Here is a 14,794-nt window from a genome sequence, read left to right on the forward strand (position 1 = left end):
TAACTTCAAATAGCTATATCTCGGCAATGATACTACCAAATGTCTTCAAATATGTATTGATAATAGATGAAAATGTGTATTTTAATGCCCTGATAACAGTTTTTAAATAAAATTAAGTGTGTGCTCACACCAACAACTGACTTTTTTTTTATCGATTTACATGTATGTAACCCCTTAAGTGAGACTTAGAAAACTTCAATTTTTCGGTTTCTTTTTCTTTAAGCTGCTGTATCTCACCAACCAGAGGTCCAACCTTCAATGTCTCTTAGATAATTGTATGGCAAATTTTGTGAACTTTCAAAAAAATAAAATAGAAATGGTCACTCATGGTCATTATTTTTTAAAATCGAAAAACTGAAAATATTTCGCTATAAGCATACTTTCGGTGGCTCTATCTTGAAAATTGAGCCCTTCACAGAAAAAAAAAATCATGGTAATATTACATCTGGGAAGGGGTACATCTTTTATGTCAGAAAAAAGGTGTAATTTTACCTCTGGAAATGTGTAATTTTACCACTTTTCTGGTGTAATGTCACTTTTTCAGTCTAAATTGAGGTAAAATTACATCATAAAAGAGGTAATATTCAACCTTCCAAAATTACAGCTTCCAAATTTACATTATTTTTTTCTGTGTTTATCAAAAAATCTGTAGAGTACTTTTCGATTGCAAATTGCATTTTCAATGTTTGAAATCAGCCCATTTCGTAGAGAATTTCTCATATGATTTTTTTTATATAATAATTCAACATTTAAATTTAGCATGAAAAAATACTTCAGAACAAAGTTTATCATTATTAAGCTTAACAGAGAAAAAGGCTATTTTAGCCGGGTTCATGTAATTAAATTCTTGCTTGGTGTCTAATAGATCCATATTTTAAATTTTGAAGATTGCTAAAGGGGTTGGAAATTTTTGCCACAAAGAAATTTAAAATTGTAATTTGGAAGAAACAATTAATTTCTTTTAAAAAAGCACAAAACACTTTGAGAATATTAAAATTATCCTTTTTACCAACGGTTTCGTTTTTTTTAGCTCACTAACTTCTTAAACATTTTTTTGCTTATTCTAAACGATTTCTTAAAGTACTTTCAAAGTACTACTTTGAATACTTGTCACCCTCTGCAGGTAAAATACCCGAGCAGGGGTAAATAACACGGGAATACCAAATTTTGGTATTACTTGGGCAAATAACAGCGACCAAAATGTGCCCTTGGTTGCCCAGTAATAGATGGTAAAATACCATGAAATCATACCAAAATCTTGTATGTGGAAGGGTACAACAATACCATACCATGTTATTCCAAAGGTAAAATAATACCACAAAATAAAATCATTTCAATACCAAATTGAGGTCTTCTGGATTTTTGAACATTGCTTGAATACCAAAACTTGGTATTGTCATGGTTTTAATTTTAGGTATTCCCGCGCCCTTGGAAAATCATATTTTGGTATTCCTGTGGTCTTCCACAAACATGATATTGGTTTGATTTCATGGTATTTTACCATCTATTACTGGGCAACCAAGAGCACATTTTGGTCGCTGGTATTTGCACAAGTAATACCAAAATTTGCTATTTTCATACCATTGTTAGTGCAGCACTTGCAGTTAGTGAAAAAACGTAAATGATCCTTATGCAACAACCAAATCTACTCACCTGATGATTCCATGTTGTTTTTAGTGATATTCTTCACCACACCGAATGCATTTGTCATTGATGAACGGCTGTACTTGAAGTTCTTGAAGCTTCTGAAAAATAACAAGATTGAAAAATAAGTATTATTAAAATGAAACTGGATTGAAATTCACCAAAATTCAATAATCTGTTGATTGACTCGTTTTTCAAAGTATTTGGTTATCCCAACTTAGAAAAATTTCAACGTTTTTGAAAAAAATATTAGTGGGTATATCACAAAAAAAAATTTAAATCAGCTTTAACATTTTTGGGTTTCAAGTCATTTTAGCGCAAAATTAATTATCTCGTCAAAAATTTAAAAAAAATCCATAGTTTCAGAGGAATTTGATAAAACACTTAAATACCAAAATAATACCAAAATGTGCCATCCTGACTTAGAAAATTTTCCACAATTTCAAGTCATTTCTATAGGGGGTATATCAAAAATGTTTAAAATCAAGTTTGAAATTTCCGGTTTTGAATAAAAGCATTCGCTTTGAGACATCATTTTAGCGCAAAATTAATTATTTTGTCAAAATTGGTCAAAATTTTCCCATAGTTGCAGAGGAATTTGATAAAATACTGTAATACCAAAAGAATACCAAAATGTGGTGTTCGATCATTGACAAATTCTGAAATTTTGCAATATCAAAACAATACCTTAAATTAGTATGATACCACATTTTGCTCTTGCATAATCCTTAAGACAAATTTCAAAGGGTCCAGGAATACCAAAATTTGGTATTGATACCAGAGAAAGGTATTATTACGCATTTCCCTTGTTATTTACCCATGCTCGGGTACTGTAACAGTTTGTCGCCATCGTGCTAACTTGTCGTAAGTGCATTTTGGGCCAAATTGAGTTAAGAACGCCATTTTGTGACAAAATCCCCAAAATTCGATTCCAATCCTGAGATATTCAACGAAATCTGAAAAAACTCCGTGCATTTTTGTCACTTTACATATGAAAGGAACTTCAATCTTGTTACATATGAATGGAGTTTCAATCTTGTCGTGCTATCTTGTCACTCCCTGAAAATTGATGTAAGTGTGACAACTGGCCAAAGGGATTTCAGGTTAGAGCGGATTTGACACAACTACGACTACCTAAACATTTGTTATTATAACTCGGGACTCCAGCAACCAATTTCAGCCAAACAAAACGTGTTTGTTATTGTTTACATTGCGTGCTTTCGTTTTTGTTTATTCAAGGTCAAATATTAAAGCGCGCTTTTCTCGGAACGTTGAAATGGCTTTTTTTTCCTAAATAGATCGAAGGTTTGTTTGCCACACAATTGTTCATCGAGATAAATCTGGAACAGCACTAGCATCCACCAACTAAAATTACGTCGTAATACCAAGCAAATAGTTTTTTTCCAGGAGATCTTTTTATCTTGTCAAAACTCTCCAAATTGTCTCATTCCTCCCAAATGTCTCATCAAAACCAAGTAATACCGTCGTGATGCCCCTTCTTCACCCAAGACGCATCTTCAAAACTCTTTTCCTCCAACCTTAATGATAATAATGACGACAGTAATAACCGCCCTCCAAATGGGAGGCTGCCAGCTGATGCATTCCACAACCAGAAAGAAGGTACTTTGTACATTGTATCTGTTGCTGATGCTACTGTTGCTGGATCCGTCCCAAAAACCTTCAAGCCATTGCGTTGCGCACGATGATGCTCGTTTGTTTACCCAACATATATTAGCTTGGCTTGGATTTAGCTTCCGCAGCAGATTTGGATTATCGTGGTCATAAATCTTCCCCCGCGTGCGTTGTGCAGTAGCAGCAACCTTTCACTTCTCACGTGTTTTTCTCGCTCTTTCTGACTTGTGATCTTTGGAATCATCACAAAAAAGAATGAAGACCTGTTGTTTGTTTTGGGAATCTCGGTTACCTACTTAAACGTCCCATGGGGAGACACGTGGCAAAAGAAGACATGTCACAACATAATAATTTTGGAGTTCACACACAGTTCACACCACAACTTGACCGTCTTCTCTCCTTCCCCAGGTCGATTCCAGCCGGCAGATGTACCGCGCGGTGATGGAGGAAGTGGTTCGATACTTGGACCGGTGCTACCGCAGTCTGGACGTGATCGGCACCAACGGCAGCACCAACATTGGTCGATCCAAGAGCGTTCTGCAGGTGTCCCGTGTTCCCAGCAGCAGCAGTAGCAGCATCCACCACAACCACGATTCGGACAGCAGCAACGCGAGCAGTCCCCGGGCCCGCAGCAGTACGAATTTGATCGATGTGCAGCAAAAGTCGCAGTCTTACACCAAAAAGCAACACCAACTGCAGCAACAGCAGCAGCAAAGTCAACCTGGAACGACGACGACGGTCAATGGGACAACTGCTGTGACGAATGGGAACCACAACTCGATGCTGCTGGATGAGGACATCGTCGTGTCGCCGTCACCCGCCGGATCGTACAGCACCTTTAGGGACTTTACGTGGTGAGTATGAAATTTTGAGTGCTGCGGGAAAATTTTCATCACAGTTGGCAAACTGATTTTGCATCACACCATCAAAACAAAACAAGTGTAATGCATCAACTTCTAACCACAATCTAGTCATCAAACTGTGGTAGCCGAGACAGTAAATCATTGAGATGGTCTGTTAAAGGCTCCTGGCTCGATTCTCGTTGTTGGAACTTTAGAGTTTTTTTACAGGTTATTTTTTTTTCTAATGAGCTCGAGGGCATAATTCTATCGGCCACCTCGAGATGTGTTCGCTGAATCCATAAACGGTACTATGGATTGGCTATAAATTTAACAGATTTCTGGCTAAAACCAATACTTCGTAGACGAAAGAAGCCTTTACATTTTTTTAGTAAAAACAGTTATTACCCTATTGGTGCTAGAACCGAAAGAACATATTTTTAAAAGACTTTATTAGAAAAGATTTCATGTATTAAATGGCATTGGTACATCGGACAAGCTCCAGGGTAGCGAAGGGTAACAAATCACCCTCTCCATCGGCGAAACTCCGAGCATTCGTCCATCTCGTATTGATCTTATTGATCGGTAGCGTGAATCCCGGGCAGCTTTCCTCCGCCGCTGTCTGTCGCCTCCCCATATGAGGACCGTAGAGGATGATAACCCTCAGGCCCCTGGCCTTCATCGCCATGAAGGGGCCCCTCTCGGTAGCGCAGGATCAGCGGGTACTGAAGACGCCTGTCCGCAACGCCCGCTGGTTGTCCACCATCCGTCCGGCAAAAAGTCAAAGATCCATCGTAAGCCTCCGCAACACCGCTGCATCCTGATGGCCTATCTACAATCACTTAGCTTAGAACATCTAAGTAAAGTAGTTACTTAGGAAAGTTTGCAACTTACGTTCGTCATCCACAATCAACTTAGAAAACTTGCTGGGCTGATATACGTTGCTATGCAGTTGTTTGTTTACCTTTGATATGGAAACGTCAACTTACCGTAGATTTTGAAATTTTCCAAACCAAACGTCAGTTTCTAATTTGATTACTTTTCCATTGTAGAAACTCAGATTCATTTCCATTGATTCAAATTCCTAAGCTAAGTGAAATTTTCTAAGCTAAGTGATTGTAGATAGGCCATGACACCAGAGACCACGATTCCGGAACAAGCCTTCGTCCCTTGAATCACTTAGCCGGTCCGTAAAACTTTCTATGGGCTGGACGAGCCAATAATTTCCAAAAATACATAAATCAACATAAACAGCCTGCCATAGCAACGGATATCTTCGTCATCACTGTGAAGAAAAATCACTGTGATGAAAAAATACTGTGATGAAAATAATTGCGAAACACTCTAGTAAAGTGCAAAATGCGCAATAATTTTTCTTTTTATATGATTTTAAAGAGTAGTTTATTTACTGTTTTGCAAAAAAGCAAATTGAATAGTATTTTTTTGCTGCTAAACTGAGTTTTGCAAGGTCCTCATACATTGTTTGTGCAATTGCGACTGTGTGATTCAAAGTAGGCTATATTGTTACTCCATAGGAATAGGTAAGATTTGGAAAATTGGTCTAAATATGACCTTTTAGCAGCCATTCAGCATTCAGAAAACAAAAAAAAAAAACAAACAACAAACAACAAACAACAAACAACAAACAACAAACAACAAACAACAAACAACAAACAACAAACAACAAACAACAAACAACAAACAACAAACAACAAACAACAAACAACAAACAACAAACAACAAACAACAAACAACAAACAACAAACAACAAACAACAAACAACAAACAACAAACAACAAACAACAAACAACAAACAACAAACAACAAACAACAAACAACAAACAACAAACAACAAACAACAAACAACAAACAACAAACAACAAACAACAAACAACAAACAACAAACAACAAACAACAAACAACAAACAACAAACAAAAAACAACAAACAACAAACAACAAACAACAAACAACAAACAACAAACAACAAACAACAAACAACAAACAACAAACAACAAACAACAAACAACAAACAACAAACAACAAACAACAAACAACAAACAACAAACACCAAACACCAAACAACAAACAACAAACAACAAACAACAAACAACAAACAACAAACAACAAACAACAAACAACAAACAACAAACAACAAACAACAAACAACAAACAACAAACAACAAACAACAAACAACAAACAACAAACAACAAACAACAAACAACAAACAACAAACAACAAACAACAAACAACAAACAACAAACAACAAACAACAAACAACAAACAACAAACAACAAACAACAAACAACAAACAACAAACAACAAACAACAAACAACAAACAACAAACAACAAACAACAAACAACAAACAACAAACAACAAACAACAAACAACAAACAACAAACAACAAACAACAAACAACAAACAACAAACAACAAACAACAAACAACAAACAACAAACAACAAACAACAAACAACAAACAACAAACAACAAACAACAAACAACAAACAACAAACAACAAACAACAAACAACAAACAACAAACAACAAACAACAAACAACAAACAACAAACAACAAACAACAAACAACAAACAACAAACAACAAACAACAAACAACAAACAACAAACAACAAACAACAAACAACAAACAACAAACAACAAACAACAAACAACAAACAACAAACAACAAACAACAAACAACAAACAACAAACAACAAACAACAAACAACAAACAACAAACAACAAACAACAAACAACAAACAACAAACAACAAACAACAAACAACAAACAACAAACAACAAACAACAAACAACAAACAACAAACAACAAACAACAAACAACAAACAACAAACAACAAACAACAAACAACAAACAACAAACAACAAACAACAAACAACAAACAACAAACAACAAACAACAAACAACAAACAACAAACAACAAACAACAAACAACAAACAACAAACAACAAACAACAAACAACAAACAACAAACAACAAACAACAAACAACAAACAACAAACAACAAACAACAAACAACAAACAACAAACAACAAACAACAAACAACAAACAACAAACAACAAACAACAAACAACAAACAACAAACAACAAACAACAAACAACAAACAACAAACAACAAACAACAAACAACAAACAACAAAAAACAAACAACCTTCAAAATGTTTTTTTTGTGCCTCCTGTATGCCCAAAGAAGCCATTTTGCATCATAAGTTTGTTCATATAAATTTCCATACAAATTTGGCAGCTGTCCATAAAAAAAATATATAAAATATGATACACGGTAAAAATTTTTAGTGATTTTTTATTTCACTTTTTGTCACTTCATTTGCAAAAAACACTTTTTTATTTTTTTCATATGTATTTATGTTTTAGCTTTATTTTTGATGTAAAATTGATTTTGCAATCAAAAAGTACTTTAGTGAAATTTTGACCATTTTAGGTAACTTTTTTGAAAATAGCCGCAGTTATTCGTTTTTAAAGCAAGTGCCCATGTTTGCCCACTTTTGAAAAAAAAAATTTGAAGAGCTGGGAAACCCCAAAAATTTTGCTTTCTTGAACTTTTTTGATACGATGTTGCTGAGATATTGCCCTGCAAAGATTAAAAATTAATTCATGTTTTTTTTAATTTAGGATTAACATTTCAAAAGGGTCAAATATTCAATATTACGCCAAGATTACCGATTGTGATAATCGCTATCAATTAGGTTCCATGTAAAATATGTAAATAAATGAATTAAAACCGTTATATCCAGCCCGAGCAGAAGGAAATAACTTGGAAATAACATTTTTTGATATTTGAAAATACTAGGCCAATAACATTTTATGTTATTTATAACAAGATTTGTTATTCGTCGTTATGATTTTTTTGTTATTGGATTGTTATTGTAATCATCCCAATAACAATTTGAGGTATTCTTCCATAACGAAAAATGTTATTCTCAAGTTGTTTTGGCTTTCAACCAATGTCAGACCAATAACAAATTTTGTTATGATAACATAAACTGTTATGAAACTCTTATGGGTAATTCTCTACCAACTCACACGAAATCGGGAAAAGTTGCCCCGACCCCTCTTCGATTTGCGTGAAACTTTGTCCTAAGGGGTAACTTTTGTCCCTGATCACGAATCCGAGGTCCGTTTTTTGATATCTCGTGACGGAGGGGCGGTACGACCCCTTCCATTTTTGAACATGCGAAAAAAGAGGTGTTTTTCAATAATTTGCAGCCTGAAACGGTGATGAGATAGAAATTTGGCATCAAAGGGACTTTTATGTAAAATTAGACGCCCGATTTGATGACGTACTCAGAATTCCGAAAAAACGTATTTTTCATCGAAAAAAACAATAAAAAAGTTTTAAAAATTCTCCCATTTTCCGTTACTCGACTGTAAAAAATTTTGGAACATGTCATTTTATGGGAAATTTAATGTACTTTTCGAATCTACATTGTCCCAGAAGGGTCATTTTTTCATTTAGAACAAAATTTTTCATTTTAAAATTTCGTGTTTTTTCTAACTTTGCAGGGTTATTTTTTAGAGTGTAACAATGTTCTACAAAGTTGTAGAGCAGACAATTACAAAAATTTTGATATATAGACATTAGAGGTTTGCTTATAAACATCACAAGTTATCGCGATTTTACGAAAAAAAGTTTTGAAAAAGTTACTTTTTGCGTTTCTCTTTGTTTCGTCGTCCGTGTCTGTCGCGGGTGACCATGAACGGCCATGATCGATGACGACCAACTTTTTTAAAACTTTTTTTCGTAAAATCGTGATAACTTGTGATGTTTATAAGCAAACCCCTTATGTATATATATCAAAATTTTTGTAATTGTCTGCTCTACAACTTTGTAGAACATTGTTACACTCTAAAAAATAACCCTGCAAAGTTAGAAAAAACACGAAATTTTAAAATGAAAAATTTTGTTCTAAATCAAAAAATGACCCTTCTGGGACAATGTAGATTCGAAAAGTACATTAAATTTCCCATAAAATGACATGTTCCAAAATTTTTTACAGTCGAGTAACGGAAAATGGGAGAATTTTTAAAACTTTTTTAGTGTTTTTTTCGATGAAAAATACGTTTTTTCGGAATTCTGATTACGCCATCAAATCGGGCGTCTAATTTTACATAAAAGTCCCTTTGACACCAAATTTCTATCTCATCACCGTTTCAGGCTGCAAATTATTGAAAAACACCTCTTTTTTCGCATGTGCAAAAATGGAAGGGGTCGTACCGCCCCTCCGTCACGAGATATCAAAAAACGGACCTCGGATTCGTGATCAGGGACAAAAGTTACCCCTTAGGACAAAGTTTCACGCAAATCGAAGAGGGGTCGGGGCAACTGCTGTGTGAGTTGGCGGAGAATTACCCTTATGCAAGAATGGATTTTTCAAGAAGATTTCATAACACTTTTTGTTATTTTAACTGTATTTGTTATTGAAGTCGCATTAATTTTGTTATTACCGTCTGCCCGGGAGACACCGAAAGATACGAAGATATTTTCGGGAAATGTAGTTGAAAGTGTGTACCCGGGCAGACGGTAATAACAAAATTCATGCCATTTCAATAACAAATACTGTTAAAATAACAGAAAATGTTATGGAATTTTCTTGAAAAATCCATTTTTGCATAAGGGTTTAATAACAGTTTATGTTATCATAACAAAATTTGTTATTGGTCTGATATTGGTTGAAAGCCAAAACAACTGGGGAATAACATTTTTTGTTATGGAAGAATAACTCCAACTGTTATTGGGATGATCGGATTAGTTGTTAAAATAACAAAAAATAATAACGAAGATTTGTTCGAAGAATAACTAAAAATGTTATTAGTCTGTTATTACAATAACAATCCAATAACAAAAAAATCATAACGAGGAATAACAAATCTTGTTATAAATAACAGAAAATGTTATTGGCCTAGTATTTTCAAATATCAAAAAATGTTATTCCCAAGTTATTACCGTCTGCTCGGGTATGCTTTTTTCGCTTTTGTGCCGAAAGGAACGTTTTGAAAATAGAGCAACTTAAAAATAGGTTTAAAACACTAAAAAATAGTTATAACTCCTCAATTAAGTCTTAAAACATTTTGATGCCTTCGGCAAAAAAGTGTGATTTTTGTGAGTTATCACCAAAAAAATCCTTTTTCGACATTTTTTGCAAAGATGGCGTAAATCTCGCGTAGATCAAGGATAGAGACTAAGCATGTTAGACAAACTTTCAATTTTCTCCTCTACAACTTTGCTGAGAAACCAAAGCCCTAAATCGTCATTCAACAAAGTAAATTTTTTTCGGACCTCGAAGGACGTCACAATGTATGTCATTAACTCCAGCTTCTGAAGACACCATTGGGCTTTAAATAAAAAAATAACAATTTATTCCACTTCAATTTGCCATACCGAACACTGCGCCTTGGTTGGTCTACTGATATTGTCTTGAATATATCTTGTGTTTATTAACCCCATCAAAATCAAACATACTTTGCAGACTTCCGATGCTTAAGAAAACATCAAACTTTTCGACTGATTAAGCTAAGCTGTTTTTAAACTAGTTTAGTGCCCACAGTTCTTATGCTTAACGACGGCTTTCTCATCTTCAAAAAGTCACAATACCAAAGATCCGATTGCCCAATTCTTTCAGAATCAAAAACATCAACTCGGCCCCACCCATTTCTTGATTCTTCCTGCCGCTCTGAAACTCTATTTTTCCCTAAAATAGAGTGAATAGAGCCCCTTTTTATTGACGCGACGCGAAGTTTTCGCTCTTGTTCAACACGATCTAGATCGGGCCGGGGATTGACACTAATCCGCGTTTTATCACGGGTGTGTTGCATCTCTCGGAAGAAATTCCTCCAACGAACCGAATGCACCCTCCGAGATCTCCGCCTTTGGTGATTTGTTTTCGCGTCAAAACGACCCGCCGATGCACTAATTAACACGTGCAACCGATAAATTAGTGGCCGATTTGTTTATGGGCCCTGGCGTTGGAGTTTTGGTTGGGTCCAATCGTCATCAAAAACACGTTAAATGGTTCGTCCCATCGCGACGTGGGTATAAATTATCGCGCGAGCTTCCGTATGGTCATTTGTGTATTTTGAAAACAGCGATGGGTGTCGCCTTAACAAATGCTGGGTGGGTACCTTAAACTCCCTGGTTTTGTTGATGCTATTGACGGTGGTGCATTTTTGGTTTGGCGATGCACTGGCGGTTTTTTAAACAAACAAAGTTACTGTTATTGAGATGCTTTGTTTGGCGAAAGCAGCAGAATCAAATATTTTGATTTTGAAGAATTCTATGTTTTGAACTATTTGTGAGACGTGCTGAAAGTGACAGTTTGGTTCTGGTTTATAAATTTACTGCTATGGATGTCAATTTTATTCGGAATTTATTAATCGTGTTGTTTTTTCGTTCGAATAGATATTACTTTTTTCAAAACAATTGCGTTGAGTGTTTTTAGATTTCTTGCACGGAGTCACGTCAACCGTGTTTAATAAAACTAATTTTGGTTTCTTGTGAAAGTTTGAAAATAACTACATTATTTTATACTAACTAAAAGATTTCAATGATAATGAAAATTCCTCGAAAACTAACTAAAAAGCTGATTAATCAGTCTCGAAACTGAAAATATGGTTTCTTATTTTGATTTTAGTTGGAATTAGGCTTAACGTTCCCATATCCCATAAAAAGCAGGACATTTTGAAAAGTTGCAAACTATTGACGAGAAAATCCAAAAGTGTTCCATATGGCAGTGCGTGGCCGAATGGTTACGCTGTCCGCTTTGTAAGCGGATGATTCTGGGTTCGATTCCCATCTGCTGCAACCTTCCATCGGATGAGGAAGTAAAATGTCGGTCCCGGCCTTGGTTGTTAGGCCGTTAAGTCAGTCCAGGAGTTGTCTCCATGCCATAAGTACAAACAACACACCAAACCAAGCCTACTCCGGTGGAATCGCTGGCGGCGGTTGGATTCGCAATCCAAAGGTCGTCAGTTCAAACACTGGGGTAGAAGGTTCCTTGGAGTAGAAAGAGGTTTGGGTGCTCTCCCCATTCAAGCCTTCGGACTCCTAGGTTCGAGCAGAAACTTGCAATAGAGACCACAAAAGACCCGGGGGTCGTTAATGTGGATGGTTTGATTTAGATTTTTTGTTCCAAATTTGTGGATATTCCAAGTACGAGCAATCCTCTTAGTCTTAAGTCTCACGCAAACACTTAGAAAACATTAATTTTCCTGTTTTTAAATCTTTGCCTGGCAATATTTCAGCAATTAAGGGTCGTATCAACAAAGTTCTCAAAGCAAATTATGGAAAATTTTCTCAGCTTTTCAAAAATATGTTTTTCATATGAGATAGCCGAGACGGTTGGGGCGCGGACTTGGTAATCGGGATATGACTCTCAACAGATTGATGTTATTTTTGGGGTGTGCAACATTAATTTATTTTTCTTTTGTACATGCTTATTATGTACACGTTTTCGCATACAATATTACATGCTTTTGCTCACAAAGGTGATGTGCATGCTTTTGCATGCGATTTTACCATCGGATTTTTTGCTGTGTGGAGATCGGCAGGAAAGGGGTCAAGAAACAGCTTTACGAACAGCAGAACAAAGAAGAGGGAGTGTTTTCTTGGGGCTTTTCTTCACCCTCTCTGGATTGCTTTCGCTGCCACTGCTGCCCATTTGAAATTTTTCTTGGCCGATTCCTTCCGAAGTGCATACACCGCTTAAGAGGCAGTATTTGTAAATATTGCTCGGTTTGTTCTAGAGGTCGTATCGAGGTGCTCCGATTTGGATGAAACTTTCAGCGTTTGTTTGTCTATGCATGAGATGATTTCATGCCAAATATGAGCCCTCTACGACAAAGGGAATTGGGTTAAAACGGGCATTGAAGTTTGAGGTCCAAAAAACCTAAAAAATCTTAAAATTGCTCGCATTTCCGTAAAACTTCATCAGTTCCAACTCTCTTAGATGCATTTGAACGGTCTTTTAAAGCACTTCAAAATGTGCCATAGACATCCAAGATTGGTTTACTTTTTCTCTTGACTTTTGCAAATTACTGTCAAAAATGGATTTTTTTAAAACCTTAATATCTTTTTCCAACAGCCTTCAACACCCATACTCCTATAGGTCAAAAGATATGTAATTTCATGCAGGCTTATATGGTATTAACTTTTTGGCGAATTGCAGTTTTTCTCATAGTTTTTCAATTTTTCTAGAACAAACAATTTACAACGTTAGTTTTTGCCCTGTAGGCTTCCATAGCGGCACTTTTTGGTCTCAATTTTGTCATATTCGGAATCCTCGGACAATTTCACGTAAGTTAGAAGTATTGGAATTGTAATTTTGATTTAAAAAATAATTAAATAAAACATTTTTTAAAAAAGAAATAGATTTTATTTACCCCATGATCAAAACGTCAAATGCTGTATCAAGTAGGCGAAAACCTGTTTTACCCCTAATCCAACAAATTGTGAAAAATATTTTAATTCATTCTAAATGGCAATTTTTCCAATCAAATTTACAACTCCAATACTTCTAATTTACGTGAAATTGTCCGAGGATTCCGAATATGACAAAATTGAAACCAAAATTGCCGCTATGGCGGCCTACAGGGCAAAAACTAACGTTGTAAAATGTTTGTTATAGAAAAATCAAAAACCCATGAGAAAAACTGCGATTGGCCAAAAAGTTAATACCGTAAGCTTTAAGTCCATGACATTACCTATCTTTTGACCTACAGGAGTATGGGTGTTGGAGGCTGTTGGAAAAAGATATTAAGGTTTTAAAAAAATCCATTTTTGACAGTAATTTGCAAAAGCTAAGAGAAAAAGTCAAACCTATCCTAGATGTCCATGGCCCATTTTGAAGTGCTTCAAAATACCTTTCAAATGCATCTAAGAGAGTTGGAACTGATGAAGTTTTACGGAAATGCGAGCAATTTTAAGATTTTTTATGTTTTTTTACCTCAAACTTCAAAGCCCGTTTTACCCCACTTCCCTTTGTCGTAGAGGGCTCATATTTGGCATGAGTTCATCTCATGTATAGACAAACAAACGCTGAAAGTTTCATCCAAATCGGAGCACCTCGATACGACCTGTTACACATTGGTGAAAAACTCGCTCTTAAGGCATGAGTTGGTTCAAATTAATTTGACAGTGTTGCCAATTTTTCTAAAAGATCTTGATTTATGAAAACGTCGTGAATAAGTGTTGTTGAACCATTTCAAATGATGAGTTTTATCAGAAAGATTTTTATATGACAGATCGAAAAATTTCACGATACTTTCAGATGCTGAATCTTAGCAACCAATGGTTCAAGCTTCAATGTCTCTTAAGTGAATTTGCAGGAAGTTTTCTGATCTTTTCGAAATAAAATATTTTCAGAGATAGTCGTTGATATTTTTTTGACGATTTTTCCCATACAAATTTCAAGCGACTAGAGGGAGGGGTTTCCATGGTCAGATTAATATATGTATATTGATTTAAAATAAAAAAAAACCGATTTAATATCACCAGAGGTGAAATAGAGCCTTTCTTACAAAATGATGAAACTCCGAGAAATATATTGGTGCAATAAATTTTTCAAAAACATAATGATACCATCCAGTGAGAATTTTACCTAAAGCTTTGAATCTTTTTAGGCTAAACCTCAAATGCCATTTTTTTTTTA

The 14,794-nt window shown here is 35.3% G+C and overlaps 1 protein-coding gene across 2 annotated transcripts in view; it reads left to right on the forward strand.

The window, feature by feature from the left end:
- The window catches only part of LOC120422430 (midnolin homolog), a 330,394-nt gene that overhangs the window by 312,136 nt on the left and 3,464 nt on the right, over positions 1-14,794 (forward strand). For both annotated transcript variants that reach the window (XM_052710973.1, XM_052710974.1), the window contains one exon: positions 3,685-4,130. In XM_052710973.1, coding sequence (XP_052566933.1) covers positions 3,685-4,130 — 446 coding nt within the window. The remainder of the gene's footprint in view (positions 1-3,684; positions 4,131-14,794) is intronic.

The sequence above is a fragment of the Culex pipiens genome, chromosome 3 (genome assembly GCF_016801865.2).
Source record: "Culex pipiens pallens isolate TS chromosome 3, TS_CPP_V2, whole genome shotgun sequence".
NCBI lineage: Eukaryota > Metazoa > Arthropoda > Insecta > Diptera > Culicidae > Culex > Culex pipiens.